This window comes from Tasmannia lanceolata, unplaced genomic scaffold (genome assembly GCF_043159265.1).
Source record: "Tasmannia lanceolata isolate RefF3 unplaced genomic scaffold, GAP_Taslan_0.1 ptg000013l, whole genome shotgun sequence".
Classification (NCBI taxonomy): domain Eukaryota; kingdom Viridiplantae; phylum Streptophyta; class Magnoliopsida; order Canellales; family Winteraceae; genus Tasmannia; species Tasmannia lanceolata.
In genome coordinates this window covers 6,704,523-6,725,236 of record NW_027518690.1, presented here as the reverse complement: position 1 = coordinate 6,725,236, position 20,714 = coordinate 6,704,523, and the positions used below count along the sequence as shown (strand labels likewise).

The following is a 20,714-nucleotide window of genomic DNA, read 5'->3' as shown; positions in this document are numbered from 1 at the left end:
GCTTAAACACATCTTAGAGGACTTTTATTCATAATGTTTGCTTAGCTATCTTGAAGCATCCAATGAGGTAGGACCTAATGTGATATGGTAAACTTGTTATGGCCAACAATATTCATGGACCTGTTCATTCGATAGATTTTGCATTTTTTTTTCTATAATTTCATACCCCTTTTCATTGGATTTTTATGAATTTTCTTTTTGTTTGGAATGTTGTTTCATCTTAATGAAAACAAAGAAACCACAATCTGACGTTTTCACTTTCCTTTCCAATGAGGAAGGGCAACCAAACGTCCGCGCAAAATGCATGAGAAGCTCCATCTGGACCATCCATTATATCAACACGACCCATAGCTCTTGTGGGCCTGATAGTGAGGCTTTAATCAATTATGTTGAGATATTATATGGTGTAAGCCCGTATTGTCCAGTAATTTTCAAAAGTTACTGTGCGGCTTACGTCGTATGATGATCCAAACTGTCCATTTGATGGGCCGCAACGTAAATAGGCTGTGCCCAAAAATCATTTCCATAGGACGGTCCTATCCCGACGATCGACAGAGGAAATGCATAGTATGTAAATCTCTATAGATTGGAGGTTTGGGATCATCCTATGGAAATGATTTTTAGAGCACACTGTATTTATGTTGTGGCCCATCAAATGGACAGTTTGGATCACCCCATGGTGTAGGCGGAACAATACTTTTTTGAAAAATACTGGACTACATAGGCTTACACCATAGAGAAACTAGGGGTGCAACTCATGTTGAGGCCAACCCTAGCCCAACTCGAGATAGCACTCCCTCAACCCTAACCCAACCCATCGAACCCGAAAATTGGGTCGAGTTGAGTTTGGATTCACCAGGGCCAAACAAGAAAATACAAGAAAAAGCATAATCCATAGAAAATCATGACAAAATTAGAGGATGGAGGTCGAGTTCGGGTGGTTTGCCAAGGCCTAAACCCTAATCCAATCTGAAATCAAATCGAGTTGGCTTTTCGCAACCCAACCCAAGGAAATGCCAACCCAACCCACCCGAGCCAAAATCGGGTTGAACCTGTTGGGTTCGGGTTGAGCGGTTGAGCCCAACCCAAGTTGCACCCCTAAGATTAGAAACTCTGATTTTGCTTAAACATTGCCAGTGATCCAATGGTTAGGATCTACCTACTCAAGTGACTTTAGAAAGTTAACATTCTAAGTGATACGACTTGTATGATGTAAGTGGGCCCAGAGTTATATGATAAAGTAGTCATCTGTTATCCAAACATTTGAATCAAACAAAAGGAAACGGTCAAAAGCAGAGAAATCTTCCGCCCACGGCCCACTCGTTCTTCTTGGAAAGAATACTTCCGCGCGAGCCAATGGTGGGGGGGTCCACCCGAACCTACATACTGCCCAAATTGCTCAAATGATGCTGATATTTTCACCCCCTGCATTATGCATTCGCACCCTAATAACGTGAATAGTGGGCAACTTTAACGCTTTTTCACGTCAAATCACGCTATAAGGGGCGAATGCGTACTGCAAGAGGGTGAAAATATCATCGCCCTTCTATTTTGGGATTTTCCAGCGATCCATAGACGATGGACCCTAGCAAATCCCTTCTATTTTTAGGTTTATCATGGCAACTGATGTTGGCATTACTATGTTTTAATAATGGCACAATATCATCTTGTCTTTTCTCTTTTATTTCGCTTTTGAGAGCTTTTTGGGAATTGTAATAACATTTGAGGCTATTTAAGTAAGAAAAGACAAGATGAGATATTGCAATTATCAAAACATGCATGGTTGTGCCCATGGTTTTAAATTTCGGTTTCGGTACCGGTTTCGGACCCCACCGAAATCGAAATTTCATATCGAAATTTCGGTACGTTAATTTCTGTAAAATATTAATTTAATTAAAAAAAAGGTTTTTGGGTGAAATTTCAGGAAAAAACGAAATTTCGACCGAAATTTTGGACAAAATAAAATACTGTTTCGGGTATTATTGATTCAATGTCGGTCTCCATTGAAATCCGAAATTTTGGATTTCGGTCGAAATTTAAAACCATGGTTGTGCCTATGTCATTTCATGTTTAAAATTTATATTTTAAAATTTTAAATAATAATATTAAAAAAAATCCAACTAAGAAGACCTCTATAATTAGTTTTGGACACAAAATTAATTCTCAAAATTCCAAAACTACACTGGTCTCCTTCTCTCATCTCCCACCTACGATTTTGAGGAAATCCAAGATTCTAAATTCCACGTAACCAAACGCCTCGAAATGAGTGATTTTTAAGTCGTATTAAAATAGAAGTCAAGAACCTCCAATGAACAATTCCGGATCATGGCCACGTGGTATTGGTGGGTATTGTTCATGCTTCTCATGTGAGTCTCATGGTAAAAACTTCTCTCGCTTACCATTCCACCAAATGCTCTTGTTGTTTAAATTCAAAAAGGTTATTGATATCAGCAGCTACCATGTTTTGATAATTACACCAACTCGTCTTTTATCTTTAATAAAGCTATCACAAGCGAATAAAAAAAGCTACTGAATGATATTGGCACTGCCATGTTTTGATAATTGCACTAATTTACATGGCCTTTTATTATTTATCCAGGTGTCAAAGATTATAGCAATACCCCGAAGCTCTCAAAAGCAAATTAAAAAAGAAAAGACAAGGTGAGTTAGTGCAATTATCAAGATATGGCAGTGCCAATATCATTCAGTGGCCTTTTTTATTTGGCTTGTGATAGCTTTTTGGAAAGTGTAATATAGCTCTTTAAATAATAAAAGGTAAGATGAGTCAGTACAAATATCAAAACATGGATGTGCCGACATGGTTTCTTTTTAAATAATAAAAGACAATATGATTTAGTGGAATTATCAAAACATGGTTGTGCCAATATTAAATAAGGTATAATTTGGACATATTTGTCATTAAATTCATCTGAATTCTTTCAAAGCTTTGAGTCCGGATTTCTTTAACGGTCAATACTCATTAAAAAGCACTAGACAGAAGGCGTGAAGTGACGCGGGGAAAAGAAACGGCAAATTTAACGTCCGTTAATCTATTTGCTGATCTAACTATCTAAGCGGCTAAGCAACCTGTAAGACGTTTGACGGACGTTACCGAGCCTATAGCCTCGGTAATACCGAGCCTAAAACGCTGATATCGAAGCTATAAAAACTAGTTCCTCTATTTTTCTTCGCCATTTCAGTGTCTTTCCAAGAACTGTCTTACTAGGGTTTTATTTCGAAGCTCATCTGTGAAATAAGCGATTGAGAGGTTTTGAGGTACGTAGATTTGAATTCGGCTATTTTTTTTTGGATTTGAATTATAAAAGATGGGTTCTGCTGAAAAAATCCTTCGATTTGGTGTTGATATGACGGAGATCGAGGATTGGATTGTGCGATCGTTTTTGTGGCTTTTTTGCTATACTTTTGTGTTTTAGAAATCGGTTTTTAGGGTTTGTGAGAATCCTTGATGATTGTCGTTTTTTTTTTCTGAAGAAAAATCGTGTATTTTTATTGAAAAGTTTGTTAGGTTAGGGCTTTAGAGGAAAGGTTTGTTGTATTATTGATAATTTTTTTTATCAAAGTGAAGATTTTGAGGTTTTCTGTGGAAATTTGTTGAGCCATTGGATATGTGTTTTGGATTTTTAATGCGGAAATTTATGTTTTGTTAGGTTAGTATTGTTAGAGGAGAAGTTTGTTGTTTTAATAAAGAAGATTTTTGGGATTTCTGTTAAAATTTGTTTAGTGATCGGATACGTGTTTTGGGTTTTTAATGCAGAAATTTATGTTTTGTTTGGTTTGTATTTTTAGAGCAAATGTTTGTGGTATTAATAACTTCTTTATCAAAGTGAAGATTTTGGGGATTTCTGAGGAAATTTGTTGAGCGATCGGATATGTGTTTTGGGTTTCTAAAGCAGAAATTCATTTTTCTAACGTGGATCTCGTAGTAGATTGTTACAGCTATTGTTACAGTGTAGTGTTAAACGAAAATCTCACTTAATTGATGAGGATTTTTACCGATCTGGATTTCCTAACGGGATTTTTTTTGGCTTTGATCCTTAGGTTGAACGTGGCAAAACTTAGGTAGAGTTGAGGTTGTTTCTTGTCTTTTGTTCGGAAAAAAGTTAATTAGGGAAATGGGAGATCACTTGGTTCTGTGTATTGATCGTCTCATAACTCCTGCGACCTTAGAGTCTTTAAATGGGGCTGAGGCTATGGACCCTCCCGGACAAATCTCTTCCACACACGATGCTGTTCTATCTGTTGCTTCTCCTTCGATGGGACGTCCAAGTGATGATACGAGTGTGGACGAATGTGGGGCCTCAGAGGAGGAAGAGCCACTTATTCAGACCGTAGAATGTCGTATTTGCCAGGAGGAGGACCACATCAAGAACCTTGAGACCCCTTGCGCTTGCAGTGGCAGTTTAGAGGTTTGTTTCTCTTAATCCCTTTCTCACAGTGAATTTACAATGTAGTACATATTTTGGTCTTTTCCTTTACGGTTTTTTATCATAGTACATAATTTGGCCTTTTTTTTCCGTCGCTTACTATTGTGAAGCTGATAAATTGGTAGATTTTCAATCAACTTTTTGTACTTCTTGAAATGATTCTAACCTATTTTGAATATATTTGTTTGAGATTTTCTAACCTTGGACTTAGGCCACAGGGTCTGCTTTAGTTGCATCTACTTTCTCGATGAAAATACCTCCATGTTGATGCCATTCCTTGACACGCCATTGATTTTTGTTCTGAAAGGCATTTGGTTGGGGTTTTGACTCTCTTTGATGGCAATTAAGTTGGTGGGTGTCAATGTGTCTTTTAAAGTATAAAAGATAAATAACGCCTTTCTCCAACCGCTTAAGCTTTTGGAGAAGTTGGTAAGTTAACATGATATCAGAGCCAAAGGTCTCGAGTTCAAACCTCCCGGATAGCAAAAATCCACATGTGATGGTCGGCCCAAAGTGGGACCACATGTGCCACGTGTTTGCCAAGTGGGCCACATGTGCGGGGGAGTGTTAAAGTATAAAAGGTAAATAATGCCTTTCTCCAACAGCTTCAGCTTTTGGAGAAGTTGGTAAGTTAACAGTGTCATTGTTCCATTTTCTTCACATCACAATTTTGGTCTCAGGTGTATCCACTGGCTTGGTTGTTGGTTTAGAGTAAAACAACTGTTCATGTTTGCATCTAGACATTTTATAAGTTCCACGAAGGTTCCATTTACTATTATTGTTAGGGTTTGAATAAAATCCCCCACTTCTCATAGATGTGGTGAACTATATACCCTGCTCGCATTGTCTGTGCTATTTACCCTTTGAATAGAAATTTGTTTATCTTCACAAATAGTCATTGTGAACAACTCAAATATGTCTTTGTATATATCCTCCTAAAAAGTAGTTGCCGAACACTTCCAATTTAAATATGTTTGGTGGGGTTAACTATGAATACAAAGGGATTCTGATGGCATCTGAAATCTGGTGTGATTTGTTGCAAGAACTTGCATATAAATGCATTTTTGGTTGTATTTTGTTACTTCTTTCTCATTTTTTTGAATGGTTTGTTACTTCTTTCTCATGTTGACATATACTGTCCAATTTTACTTATGTTTTGTTTCCCTTTTGTATTCAAGTGATATATTGCTCATATGGAGGACTGTATTAAGAAATATGCCTTGTCCAGTTTGCCCACAGGAAATGCGTGCAACGATGGTGCAATGAAAAAGGAGATATAACTTGTGAGATCTGCCATCAGGTTAGTCCACAATTCTTGGAAATTTTAACGCTGCCAGCCACAATTCTTGCACATTTTACTACTTTTAGCCTATCTTTATAGATCTACATATAAATAGTTTTCTTTTACATACAAATTTATTTACATCTTCTTCAGGATCCTTCTCCCTCATGTCTGCAAACAGCCTATTTATGATTCCAGTATGGTGGTTTTTGATTAGTGACCTCTACTAGTTAAATATTAAAAAAAAAATCCATTAATAGTTGAAAACAGGCAACATCATTGTTTGTCCCTTATTTTTATTGAATGTATGCCCTTTCCTCCAGGAAGCATGCTTGTGTTTTTGCATAGAATTATTTCTTGATGAGTGGGACTCAAAAGGGAACTCTTTTTCTTTGAATGGAATTAGTGGCACACGCTTTTCTGATCGTAGTTCTAAGAGGAGGTTTCTTTTCTCTTTGAGTAATGATATGGTAACCGAATTGGGGACCAAAGGTAGAGCCGAGCAAATAGCCTCTTAATACATTAGCAATCTTTCCCTTGATTTTTTGGCCTTTCTCTCCGTGAAAATGGCGACACTATGCCTCCCATGCCATGTGGCACGGTTACACTCTCGGTTCTACTTTCGGTTTCCATAGCAGCATAGCAGCACTCTTTCTCTTTATCAATTTTCTATTTTTCCGTTGGATCTATAAATTTGGATTTATGGCCTTAGCATGCCAAATATATATTTATTTACCTAGTTTATAATTTATATTACAGAACCGGTAGTATCATTCAAGTCTTGAACATTATTTTGTATATATTTTTTTGTGTTCATCATTTCATTTTTATCCATTATTTGCATTTTAGTTCTTATCATTTGTGTCCTTTTCTTTTCATTTAAGAAAACTTGGGTTATTTTATATGATTAATAAAGGGCGGCCCAGTGCACGAGGCTCCCGCCATTGCGGGGTCTGGGGAGTGCTAGATGTACAATTTAATAGCTAGTTAGCTACAATGATTTTATATGATTAATAGCTACAATTTAATTTTTAGTTGTTTTTTGAATTTATCTGTAAAAATAAAAAATCATCGTACAGTAGGCTGCCATGATTTTATTTTTAAAATCAGCCACTTTATGATATTACTTGGAAGTTGTTCTGTCTTTTGTACTTTTGTTGCACTAGGCTGACATAATTTTTTTAAAATCAGTTACCTTATGTTGTTAATATACTTGGTAGTTTTTTTTTTTTTGAATGGTAATAATATACTTGATATGTCATATTATGTAATGGCAAAATATAATATTAAGTTGCACTCACTAAATCTTAGGGCCGTTTGTCAGGCTCTCTTATATTATAGCATGTTTTATTATGCTGAAGTACTGTCATGTCTTCAACCTGTAAATGCCAAGTAACTTATTTGTTATCTTAATTTGATTTTTAGTGCGATATCTATGTATCTGACTGTTTGTGATGGCTTTATGCGTTTGCCCCAACAGGCTTACGCCCCTGGTTACACTGCTCCACCCCCACGGGCTCTTTCTGATGATGCTACCATTGATATCAGGTAAGTCATTGTCTTTTAATGCTTTGATTTTCTGGTTAGTACTCCGAAATAATGTTTTTGAACTTGGGGTTTATTATTCTGTTTATTGTCATCATGAATGAGAAAAATTACTTCCGTAAGTTCAATTATTGATGGAAGGCTACATCTTCCTTAATATTCTTTGTTATAAGTGTTATTGGTTTGCATTTGCAGTGAAGGTTGGACCATCTCTGGTACTCCTTTGGATTTGAATGATCCTCGGCTCTTGGCTATGGCGGCTGCTGAACGCCGTTTTCTGGAAGCTGAATACGACGAATATGCTGCTACAGATGCCAGTGGTGCTGCATTTTGCCGCTCTGCCGCTCTAATTGTAAGTGTGGTACTATAAATATAAAGGATGTCTACCAGTCAATATATATATATATATATATATATATATATATATATGAGGAAATGGTTTGTGAGCCGTGCACCCAAAAATGTGGCAGGGTTAGGATGATCCTAAAGGGCTGATTTTTGGTACACACCCTATCCATGGAAGGACCTTCCAAATGAATGCTTTGGATCCCCCAAAAAATGTGGCCCCCCTATGGTTTCTGAGCCATGCACAGATAACTTATCTGTGCAGCTGTGCACAAACCATATCCCCCTATGGTTTCTGAGCCATCTGTGCATGGCTCAGAAACCATAGGGGGGCCACATTTTTGGGGGGATCCAAAGCATTCATTTGGAAGGTCCTTCCATGGATATGGTTTGTGCGCAGCTGCACAGATAAGTTATCTGTGCATGGCTCACAAACCATAGCGGGGGGGAGGGGCGCACATTTTTGGGGGGATCCAAAGCATTCATTTGGAAGGTCCTTCCATGGATAGAGTGTGTACCAAAAATCAGCCCTTTAGAATCATCCTAACCCTGCCATTTGTGGAGGGAAAAAATGGGCAGAAACAGTGTGTCCATTTTCCCCTCCAACTTTGATTGGGTTAGGATGATCCTATAGGGCTGATTTTTGGTACACACCCTATCCATGGAAGGGCCTTCCAAATGAATGCTTAGATCCCCCAAAAAATGTGGCCCCCACTATGGTTTGTGCAGCCATGCACAGATAGCTTATCTGCGCAGCTGCACACAAACCATTTCCTCTCTCTCTCTCTCTCTATATATATATATATATATATATATATATATATATATTAGGATGTCCATCGATTCGAATGGATGGCCAAAACACTCTTTTTGCTTTAATAGAAAGATGGATTGAAGTTAGAAAAATAAGGAATTATATCTCCGCTGCCTGCACAGTTTCCAACATTCATGAAATGGCAATAATCTGCATATATGCATTAAACATAGGTTTCTTTGCTTCTCTTTCTGGATCAACAGCTAATGTTGTAATTTTATATTTGAATGATCAGATACAAATTTCACACTTTGATTGAAAAGAACTGACATTGATGTTATCGGTACTTTGTTTTCTGTTATAATTTTATCATGTCTTGTGGACTGGTCTATATGTTTACTAGTGTTGCTTTGATGCAGTTAATGGCCCTTCTGCTCCTGAGGCATGCATTGACCATCACCAATGCTGATGGGAATGATGACTCCACTTTTTTCACTGTAAGTGGGTTTAGGAAACTCAGCCTTTCACCATAGCATCTTTCGTTTAATTTTTTGTTGCTTCTTCCTTTAGATATTGTAGTGTGATTGCAGCATATAATGTTTTTTTCTTTAAATTATGGACAGCTTTTCTTGCTGCGAGCTGCTGGATTTCTATTACCATTCTACATCATGGCATGGGCCATCAGTATATTGCAGCGTCGAAGGCAAAGACAGGTTATTACCATTCTTTTAACACACACACAGATAGATATATATATATATATATATATATATATATATATATATATATATATATATATATATATATATATATATATATATATATATATATATATATGAGGAAAGTGTTGGTGAGCTTAAGCTCACCAAACTTATGGTGAGCTTAAGCGCCCAATCACATTGGGGCCTACTTTGTTAGGATGATCCAAAGCATTCATTTGCAAGGCCCTTACATAGATTGGGTGTGTACCAAAAATCAGCTCCATAGGATCATCCTAACCCATCCATTTGTGGAGGACAAAATGGACAGACATTATTTGTCCACAAATCTGCCCATTTTTATCCTCCACAAATGGAGGGGTTAGGATGATCCTATGGAGCTGATTTTTGGTACACACCCTATCTATGATAGGGCCTTGCAAATGAATGGTTTGGATCACCACAGAAAATGTGGGACCCATGTGATTGGGGCGCTTAAGCTCACCATAAGTTTGGTGAGCTTAAGCTCACCAACACTTTCCTCTATATATATTTCTGTGTATTATATAATATGTTGGTTTGCTCATGTGGTAGTGAAGATCCCAGTGCAGAAATTTTCACTTGTATGGGATCTTAATCTTAGGCCCTGTTGGGATTGCTAGAAAAACATTTCTTAGGAAAAATTATTCTTTCCATGATTTAGAGGGAAATGATATGATTATTGTTAATTTAGAGGGACATCATCATGAATTGATGGTCCCTCTAAATAAAAATTGAAAAGAGTTAGTTCAACAAGCTATCACTTTTCCTGAGTAAAAAGGGTAAGAATTTTTTAGAAATATTTTTCCTCCAAACATTTTTAGAAAATTCCTGCAATCCAAACAGGCCCGTACTATAAGGTATTTTCGACCTGTGACTCCTCCCATTCTGGTGTCTGATAAGGAATAATATTGCTGGTGATTATAAAGATCTCTAATGTGTGCTTATCTAAAGCACCTAAGATATAAACATAAGAGATAATGATAAGCATAAAGAAGTTCATCCTAATCTATCTTAACTACCTGCCTCTCATCTAATAATTGATGATCCAATGGTGAGATCTCGCATACTCTAACATCCCCCCTCAATTGTATATGGATTGAAAAAATCTTTGATTATAATACATTTCCCCAATTAAAATTCCCAATTTGATGCACACTTCTAAATTTTGATGTTCGATATCTGCTGAAGATGTTGGCTGATGTATGTTGCCAATATTGCTAAAGATAATGATTGCTGCCTGTTATTGAAGAGTTTGTCACCTGGAAGATGAGCCATGAAGAGCTGGGCTTAATAGGATTGTAGTCTCAATGGGCGAATTTTCATGTACCGGTTTTGATCATAATCTTCATAGAAATGGGTCACTATGGACCAATGCCTCAATGGGCAAGTCATCATGGGTTGGTTATTGATATTGATGATCATGGAATTAGACACCAGGGGTGGAGATATTAAATATGGGGTTTATTTCACATAAGATAGGGTGCAAGGGTGATTTTAGAAAGATGTGATGGAAGCGAAGGAAAGAAAAAAAATCAGGAAATTCGAATGCAAATGGGAGTGCTTGTATCAATTTTAGGATACGTTGTTTGGTCAAAGACGGAAGAAGGGCTGTATACAGTAAAAAAGTGGTTTAAATTTGTTTTTTAGGTGACAAGGAATAATATTGCATTAATCTCTGGTCGTTACAAAGATCTCTATTGTGTGCTTATATAAAGCACCTAAGAGATAAACGTAAGAGATAATGATAAACATGAAGAAAGTTCATCCTTTTTTTGAAAATGATGAAGCAAGTTCATCTTAATCTATCTTTTTTTTTAATGGCTCATCTTTATCCATCTTAACTACTTAATCTAGTATAGGTAGAATAATCTAACCAAACTGCCTCTCATAAGATCCTTGATTATCCAATGGTGAGATCTTGTGTACACTAAAAGAAGTCAATGGGCTCTGATACCATGAAACAGAAACACACGGTTGAAGTAAAACTCGACCACCCTCAGATGACTGCATACCCCACCCCACAAGTTGTAACCTCCAACTCCACACCTTCCGCCTATTAACCTTCACCACCTCATCATCATGCACCTTAATCACGACAACTATCTCCAGTGGAAGGCACAATTCCTTACCTCTGTGGCTAACTTCTTTTTGGCTATGTCAGTGGTACACTTCCAGCTCCACCTCAAATCATTTATCAACTATCGTAAAAAACCGGTGAGTTACTCATTATCAACTCTGCTTCTATGTCATGGTATCAACATAATCAATTGAACCTTAGCTCTCTAATTTCCTCCCTCACCGAGGATATTCTTTCCCATGTTGTTAGCCTAACCAAGTAGTCCACACATGAGACCAGTGTTTAAAAACTCGCTGACTCGACTCAGAACTCGCCTGATTCTACTCCCTTTTACCTTGGCCGCGTTCTGTGTTGCACCTCATCCACATTTTGCTTTTTGCCCTTCAAAGTCAATAAAATTTCCTTTTACTCTCCTGAGTTATGATTGCACCAACCGTGTTCTTGGCCGCATCCGTGCCGAGTCGATAAGGATTTTTCTTGGCCGCGTTCGGCGTCACATCCGCGTTTTTAAACACTGCCTGAGACAATATTTGCCTCTCAATCGAAGGCTCGGATTATATGAATCCATTATCAGTCATCCTCCATAAAAAGGGAAACATATCTATGTTTTATTTTTAAAAGAATCAAAAACTTGGTTTCTAGCTTGTCTGTTGTTGGCTAACCTCTGTATGACTATAAAGTCTTTTGCTATGTCCTTATCGATCTTAGTTCAGAGTATGATTCTCGTGTAACTTTAGTCACTACTCGGGTTGATGTAATGAGTTGTGACTTGAACACAAAATTCCCCAACTGACTTGATTTTTCCATCAACAAACGTTGCCTCAAAAAATGGTACACATAATTTATGCAATCATTAGTCGGGTCAGATGGGTGATGGTGCAACTCAATTTTAGCAATCCTGGCCAAATTGGTTGTAGTGGTTTTACTTCATCTCGCCTGCGACAAACGGATTGCCCCACCTGTCAAGTTTGTCACAAAGTGGGCCTTACCGCGGTGAATTCCTACCATAAAATCCCAATAATTCCTACCATAAAATCCCAATATGACAGGCTTTGTCTCATCTCCTAACATGCAGCTCGACCCCATTTGGTACCCTCACTCGAGAACTCTACTAATCATCGTACAATGGATCTTAATAATCTCACCACAAAAATTGAATATACCGAAATCGAATTGATTCACGTGGGTAATGATACATGTTTGCATATACAAGGTGCAAACACCTGAGAGACACGACTAAGGAGAAAATAGTGGCCACTGTGGTAGATTTGATGACCAGACTGAATGTATCCCCAAAATCAATATTAGGTTGTTGGGTTAAGCCCTTCGCAACCAAGCAGGCTTTGTAGCAATCAGTGGTCCCGTTCGCTCGACGCTTAGCTTTGAAAATCCATTTACAACCCTTAATGTCGGGTTGAGGTGGAACAAGAACCCAAGTTCCGTTTTGCATTAGGGTGTCAAATTCGACATTTCATGGCTCCGGTGCCTTTATGGAAATTTCACTGCTCTAGAAAAAACAAGCGGGTTCACATATCATTAGAAAGAGTGGAAATGAGAGCTTGGGTAATTGATACTGGATGGTTCCATCATTTGCCTTTTGGTTTTAGTGACGTTATTTCGAAGACGGGTTTGCATGGGATGGATATGATTTGGTATGTGATTGTTAGGAGGGAAGGTGATTCATATGCGGAAGTTGTAGGGAAGGTGATTCATATGAGGGAGTTGTAGGTAAGGTTGGTTCTGTTGCACAGATGTAGATGGTGGACCTGAATTAGTTTGTGCCAGCGGAGTTGGTAATGAGGTATCCTAGTTTGGAGCATCCAAACGTGGTTCCAATGCATGATCAATGGCATTCGGTAAAGGATAGAAGGTGAGTGATATGAAAGGAGTTAATTAGAGGGGTGGGAAATGGAAGCAAATGGGAAAACCGATGATGACATGGCGAGCAACATATATCCGGCCCGAGTTAACATCACGGCACATTATTGGGGCATATGGGAGTGGGCCATGAGAGCAAGGCCCGTTTTCTACAATATGACAATGACGTCTTCCGACGGACCCATTTTGTTGATGCATGTGAGGGCAAGACACTCGATGCGAGATGCTAATGGAGGAAAAAAATGTGTAGAGAGCAATATTCACGACCCCAATCTATTTGGACGTATTAAAATTTTTTTTTATCAAAATAGACATATGATTTATCTGCAATCGGAAATAGCCAAGTAAATTTGCTAAAGTCATCCACAATGCTTACATAGTGGCGATAACCATGAACCAGTGATGGACCCCAAACACTACAAAAATAAGATTTAACGGACAATGGGAACGAAACAAAGATGATGCAAATGGTAACTTATGACTTTTAGCATGTTGGTAGGCATCACAAACTTATTTTTGAGAACAGGCAATTCATTGTTGAAGACGATACCGCGAATTGTGCGAAGAGATGGGTGGCCAAAACAATGATGCCATTTAACCAAGTCGACACGCTCACGAACAAGTGCAGAGAAGGTTGAAGGTGTTGTAAGTGTAGATGGAGGTGGTGAAGGCCATGATCAATTGGTCCTTGGAGCAGTGCTTCCCCGTGCAACGATCCTTCACAAAGAAGTGAGTTGGGTGAAACTCAAAATAAACATCATTATCTTTAGTAAATTGACTAACAGAGATGATTCTTGGCAATGTAAGGAAGATGAAGGAAAAGGAGGAATGAGGGGTACAAAGCTTAAGAAGAGCCAACATGATGCATATGTAAACCTGTGCCATTACCTATGTGAATCGGATCAGATCCTACATATTCAATTTTTTTGTGGTGAGATTATTAAGATCTGCCGTAAGGTGATTAGTAGCTCCGGAGTCAGTGGGGTCAAGCTGCATATTAGGAGATGAGACAAAGGCTGCCATATTGAGATTATGTTCTCCTTTGTACCAATGATCTAAATGTAGGTACCAATTCACCGTGGTGTGGCCTACATTGTGACAAACTGGACAGTGGGGTTATTCGTTTGTTGGTGGCGAGATGGAGTAAAACCGTCCCGGCCACACCTCATTTGTGATGATGTGACGTAATTGGTTCGACTGAGATTGCTGAAATTGAGTTGCACCATGATCCTCCGACCTTACTGTTGATTGCGTAAATTATGCTTACCAGGCAACATTTGCTGACATACAAACCAAGTCGGTGGGGGCATTGTAGTGTGTCGGTTGAGGCATTGAGGTGTTCGAGTCGCAACTCATGGCTCAAAGGATGGCCATATAATTCTTCAAGTGAAATTGGGTCGACTTTACTAATGAATCGTACTCGGAAGCGACAAGAACATAGGAGACGACTTTTGCTTTTTTTGAAAATAGTTAGCCACATATAGGTTGCCCTTTTTATGGAAAATAACCGATAATGGATTTATATAATCCGAGCCTTCGACAAAGAGGCAAACATCGTCTCAAGTGTTGACTTCAATTCATGAGAGGTGGTTCAGCCAACGAGACAAGCATGAATATCCCCAGCGAGGGAGGAAATTAGGGAGCTAAGGATCAATTGATCTTGTTGATACCATGACATATAAGCATGGCTGGGTAACTTAAAGATTTCCGGTGATAGTTGATCGATGACTTGAGGTGGAGTTGGAAGTGTACCACCAACATAGCCAAAACAACGTTGACCACGGAGGTAAGGAAGAAATTGTGCCTTCCACAAGAGGTAGTTGTCGTGATTAAGACACATGATAAGGTGGTGAAGGTTAATATGTTTGGAGTTGAAGCTGGAGGAAGTTACAACTTGTGGGTTGGATTGGCGGATGACTCTAAGTGAGGAGTTGGAAGCCATAAGGTAGCTTGACGAGTAGAAAAAAAAAACAAGATGTTTGTCAATGGGCTTTGATACCATAACCAGAAACGCACAGTTTGTGTAAAACTCGACCACTCTCACTTGGGACGTGGTGAGTATCTTTTGTAATATTTATAATCACTTTGTTTAAAAGCTGTAGCTTTTACAGAATCTAAGGAGATAAAAGATAAAGAACATACACAGTTCAAATTCAAATGGAAGATCAAAAGATTCAAAACGACCCAAAGTTATCTCACAGGGAAGATCAAAACTACCCAACGTTACCTCGCAGCCTTGGACTCGTCAGAGCTTATCCAACTACACGTTCCCAAGGTTATCTAATAGCCTTGGACTCTTTTAGAGATGTTTCAATAACACCACCTCTAATAGCTTAAGCTTTTGGAGTAATTGGTTATTTTCACATGGTATCAGAGTTATTGCCTCACGGTTGGTCTTCTTGTTCTAAACCCAACTACTCCTTGATATTAAAAATCCATGTGTACGGCCAACCTAAAAGGAGGGTCCATGTGTGCCACGTGTACGGCCAACCCAAAAAGAGGGCCACACATGAGGGGGAGTGTTATAGTATAAATGATTAAATAAGAACTCTTAACAACTTATGCTTTTGGAGTAATTGGTTGTAGTTAAGAGAGACGGGCACATGTGCCATGTGTAGTTGTGTACGGCCTACCCAAAAGAGGGGCCACATGTGAGGAGTGTTGAAGCATGAATGATTAAATATGACCAACTCTAACAGATTAATCTTTTGGAGTAATTGGATGTTTCACAATCTCAACCCTGGCCCTGCTCTATTTTCCATTTCCATTTCCATTTCCATTTCTCAACAACCACTTTTTACTCCTCTCGTACATGATTTCTTCAAGCAACCCTTCTTTAGCTCAATGGATTTCCTTCTTTTTCAGTTGTTATTTCTGTCTATATTCTATGCTTTTTTTTTTTGAAATGGTAGAATGATTTCATTAGATAAGGGAGTGGTCCGAGGAGGACCACTCCCGAAAGTACACGAGAAACAATAAAAATAAAGATACAAAAAAACTCTCAAGGAGAGAGGAAGTCAAACCACTCCAATGTCATACGACTAACCGCACCCCTTATATCCCTATGCTTTTATAAACTTGAGCACGGAATACTGCAGAACTCTAGTAGTCTTCAATGGTTCTTTGTATCCCTTCCTGATGTAATTATCTTAAAACTTAGCTCGAAAATGATAGATGAACTTGGGTTTTTGTTATCCCTGTGGCTATACCTGTTTCACATCTTCAAACTTTTCTCACAATCTATCGCTTCTCCACTTTCTTTTAATCAGGAAGCAGCCGCCGCTCTGGCAGCAACAGAAGTGGCTTTTGTATTGCAGTCAGGTCAAACAAGAGGTCTGCAGTTTACAATAGCAGCGCCAGGGCCAGCACCCGCGCCAATTCCCCATGGGGACCCTCCAATTCAATAGCAACAGTTGAACTCTCAGTATTTAAGCTCTACAACTTCTGGTTTCCTCCACCATTACAAGTGGTAAAAAATCAATGAAAAAAATGTTGCTTACTGTCAAGGAGAGGGAAAAATTGAGGGTTTTATTTACAAATATGGCTCAGTTGGTTGTATTTGTTGTCGTAAAGGTCGCTCTTATGTACATATTTATCGGTTTTGGATGTGGTTTTTAGGTGCTTGTTATCTTATCTCAGAGCCAAGAGCTCTCTTCTGCGGAAAAAAACTCAATACATGTCTTCAGTTTTAAATGATTTATTTATAAATGACTGTCTCATCTCAAATGTTTTCCGTTTTAAATTTTTTATTTATTTAAAATTACTGACTTTCTGAAGATTTCATATTAATCAAGGGGAGTGATATCCCCCCACCCCCCTATGGATATTTTCCCCCGTTTAACAGAAATAGTTAACTTTTATGCTTTTGGAGTTAACGGTTGCTTCTCCACCCGTTCATAATAGTTAAAGAAAACTGTTGTTGTGGGGGGTTAGTTTATACTATTGAATTAAGGGCAGGGGTTAGTTTATACTATTGAATTAAGGGCAGTGATATCCCCCCCCGCGCTCTCTAAACCGATAAAATCTCCCCTTTAACGGTTTCTGTGAGAATGGTACACTGCTTGAGGATAAATTCACCCCCTATTCGTTAAAGGGGAGATTTTATCCCTTGGGGGGCAGGTATCATAACCCAAAAAACAATCGTGGACATAAAATTTTTTTTTATCTGGCACAAAACTCCCCCGGTCAATTACCTGAGAAGCAGTCAGTATAAGAGATTTCTTGATCCTATCCTCAGGAGATTTGGGATACCATGGGTTTTCCCACATCGGAAAATTCCGTAACCCAACAGTTAGCAACTCATTGGTACATTTCATCGAACACCTGGGCGGCATCATTGGCAACTTTAATGATCCTTTTCTTCCTTGAACCTCAATGAAGGGCCTTAAACTCTCTCACTAAACGTAGTTGCATTGAGGTTCAAGGAAGAAAAGGATCATTAAAGTTGCCATACACAACTACCACATGTGGGGGTGTGTACAATTCAAGAAATAGATGAAAGATGGGTAATCTCATCATATAGCAACTCATTCACGTACAAAAGAATGGGGGCATTGCACATAAGGATGTTGTAGAGAGTATGTAGGGAAGGAGAAGAATAAAGTGGAGGGAGATGATGGTTGTTGAATCTAAGGGCGTATTGCTCTTGGAGTGGATGTTGGATTGAGGTAGAGGACACTTAGTTGCATCTTTTCTCCCAGGGGTGTATGGATAGAGGGGTGCTAAGTGCACCTTCATCATGTAGGATAGGGGGGCAACTCGGGTCGGGTTCAACCCGGAAGAAAGTCGGGTCCAGTTCAGTTCGGGTCGGGTTCGGGTTGAGTTTTCCAACCTCGGTTCAGGTTGGGTTAAGGGTTTGGGCAACGGGACATTTTTTATGAAATTTTTTTTTCTAAGCTTAAAAATTCAGGTAAGGTCGGGTTGAACTCGGTTCGGGTTGGAAAAAAAGGGTTCCTCGGGTCAGGTTGGAAAAAAGGGTTCTCTTTGTTGGGTCGGGTTGGGTCGGGTTGAGGCCAACCCGACCCAACCCGACCCGAGTTGCACCCCTTTGTAGGAGATGCACCATTTCACCACCATGGTCGGATACACTCCCCAATATCATTGCAAAACATGGAGATAATAAGCTACAATAATTCCTGATGGGGTATGAAAAACAGCAGCCTATTAGCTGTCGACACGTGGCCCCAGGATGGCCCACCACAAATCCAGCGTCAGACCAGGGGTATTATGGTAATTACCTCAGAGTAGGTAAACTCAAACCTATAACAGGCCGACACCTGTCATGGGGTAGGTAATCCAACCACCCCAGGTTTCCCTCTATAAAAGGGCTTTCAGAGCTCAAACCAAAGGGTAATAACTTCTCAACCTACCACTCTTAAAAACTCGCTTTGCACTCCTGCTCATACTGACTTGAGTGTCGAAGGGCCTGTCCGGAGTAACGACTCCGGGTTGGTCTTCTGACCTCGTCTGCTCTTGTGCAGGATTCAGCTCCTTCACTTCGGTTCCGCAGGACTCAGCTCCTTCACTTCGGCCACTCGGGTCCTCCAGCTCACTATGACGTCACTGCCGTATCTGTTACCGATTTTTGGCCTAACAATTCCTTTTTCCTTACCTAATTAGCCTATGTATAACCCACACAATACAAGGTGTCCATGTCAAATCAGTGCCCAAGCAAAAATGGCCAAGAGAGTGGCCCTTGGCCAACGATGTATACAAAGGGTGACCCTATTCCGCAGTCTAAATCATGACCATCTCATAGCTTCTTTGACTCTAGAGGGTCCCTTGGCCACGTACTAAAGAGAGATTCCCACTTCATAGGCCTCACAAATGGGCCACCTCCATACGACCTGCCCCAAGGATGATGTCAAACACACCAAAAGGGCACCACATGGCCCAAAGCTTATGCCTCCATCCTCGATCAATGTTTACAAGGAGGAGCATTACAGTATTCTTGCTTTAAGTATGTGGAACCTCAAGCGAGTTGACCCATAAGCCTCTTAATACATGGTGTGTTTCATTTACCCGATGTTGGATGTCCATATCTTGGATGCCCTACACTAGACCAGAAGCACTCACTTCATTAAATAAGTCTCTAATTAGCTATCCATAGTTTGTGTGAATTGCAGCAACCTGTAACGCTCGATCAACTCATTTTGAAAGTGTAAAATTAGAGCATTCACTAGCGTCCATCGAAGAAGGCATTTCGGGGATGGGCTGTTGCATGTGAGAGCAGGCTCACTTTTCAGCAGATTTTGTCTTCATTCATGAGGTGGCTGCTCTCACATGCAACAGGCCATCCGCGAAATGCCTTATGCGATGGCCGCTAGCAAATCCCGTAGAACTTATAAGCAATTGCCATTAGCAAAACATGGGAGTGAGGATATGATTCCCTCTTTATTATCTAAAGGATTATATTGGCAATTTGGCATACAGATAAATGAGCATGACACCTTTGTTTTGGTGGAAAACTCCTAAATACCAACATTCTTATTATCTTAGGTCTCAACATCATTCCTCATATTCACTAAGTACCCACCACTATTTAAAACTACATTTTCAATATAATCAGTGATTTGACAGCATAAGCAATAAAGAAGCCAACACAGAATATTATTTCCAATGCCGCGAGATACGATGGATGTTTCAAAATTTAATGTTGGTTCACCGTAGAAATGCTGCGAGATACGATGGATGTTTCAAAATTTAATGTTGGTTCACCGTAGAAGGCATTTTGCGGATGGGCTATTGCCCGGGAGTGCAGCCACAACTGCTCAATTTTCAGCAGATTTTCTCTAATGAGGCTGCTCTCACATGCAACAGCCCATTTGTGAAATGCCTGCTGCGATGGCCGCTAGCAAATCCCTAAAACATAAGTAAAAATATATGAATCAATGAAATATAGGTTGGTTCTCACGGGGAACTTGAGTAAGGAGTAGATATGGGGGGTTTTAAGAAACTTTTTTGAAAGTGAGACCCCCTTTATCTATTTGGTGTAACTACTTTAGCTGGATGAGAGGATTTTAGGGGTTACAATTTGCAAACTACAGCATATGTTCTCTTTATATTCCATTTCTTGATTAAGGGCTTCATTAGTGACAATATTAAACAACTAATAAAGGGTGGCAAAGCAAAAATCATATGATCAGAACAAAGTACTAGTTGGTTATTTATGTTAGTTTTCATTGAATCAACACGTAAAAGCAGAAAACAAAGCCTATTTATTAGTAAAGAGAGGAATGATCCAGTGAGGTGCGATCCATTGAACACACCTCTACCACATGGGTAGGACCCACCTTCGTGTAAGGACTAGGAAACTACATATGATTGGGCGATTAGGATCACTTGATCACTATGATTAATAGACCATCGGAGTTCAAAAGTAGGGTCTACCATATGAATGGCTTAGATCAACCAATGGTGGTCCCGTCCTTTGTTTTGCTTCCTTTTTCTTTTTGGTGTGTCAGTTGGAGTTAAACCCATACTATGAAAACACGACGAGCGGACTCGAAACTCAGTCAAGATGACTCAGTCAAGATGACTCAGCCAGCCCCAAAATTTCAAGTCGAGTCATCAGATGATTCGAAAGATAATTTTCTAATATAGTATATAGAAAATATATACTGTTAAAAGAAATTTATGCCTTCCAAAA

The 20,714-nt window shown here is 39.2% G+C and overlaps 1 protein-coding gene across 1 annotated transcript; it reads left to right on the top strand.

Annotated features, from left to right (window-relative positions):
* The first annotated feature begins 3,181 nt into the window (after window positions 1-3,181).
* Window positions 3,182-16,792, top strand: LOC143890738 (uncharacterized). The gene is made up of 8 exons (XM_077395420.1): window positions 3,182-3,276; window positions 4,060-4,427; window positions 5,674-5,745; window positions 7,208-7,275; window positions 7,468-7,624; window positions 8,791-8,868; window positions 8,995-9,084; window positions 16,336-16,792. The coding sequence occupies exons 2-8, from the start codon at window positions 4,134-4,136 to the stop codon at window positions 16,471-16,473; spliced, it is 897 nt and encodes a 298-aa protein (XP_077251535.1). The 5' UTR covers window positions 3,182-3,276; window positions 4,060-4,133; the 3' UTR covers window positions 16,474-16,792.
* Window positions 16,793-20,714: the final 3,922 nt, after the last annotated feature.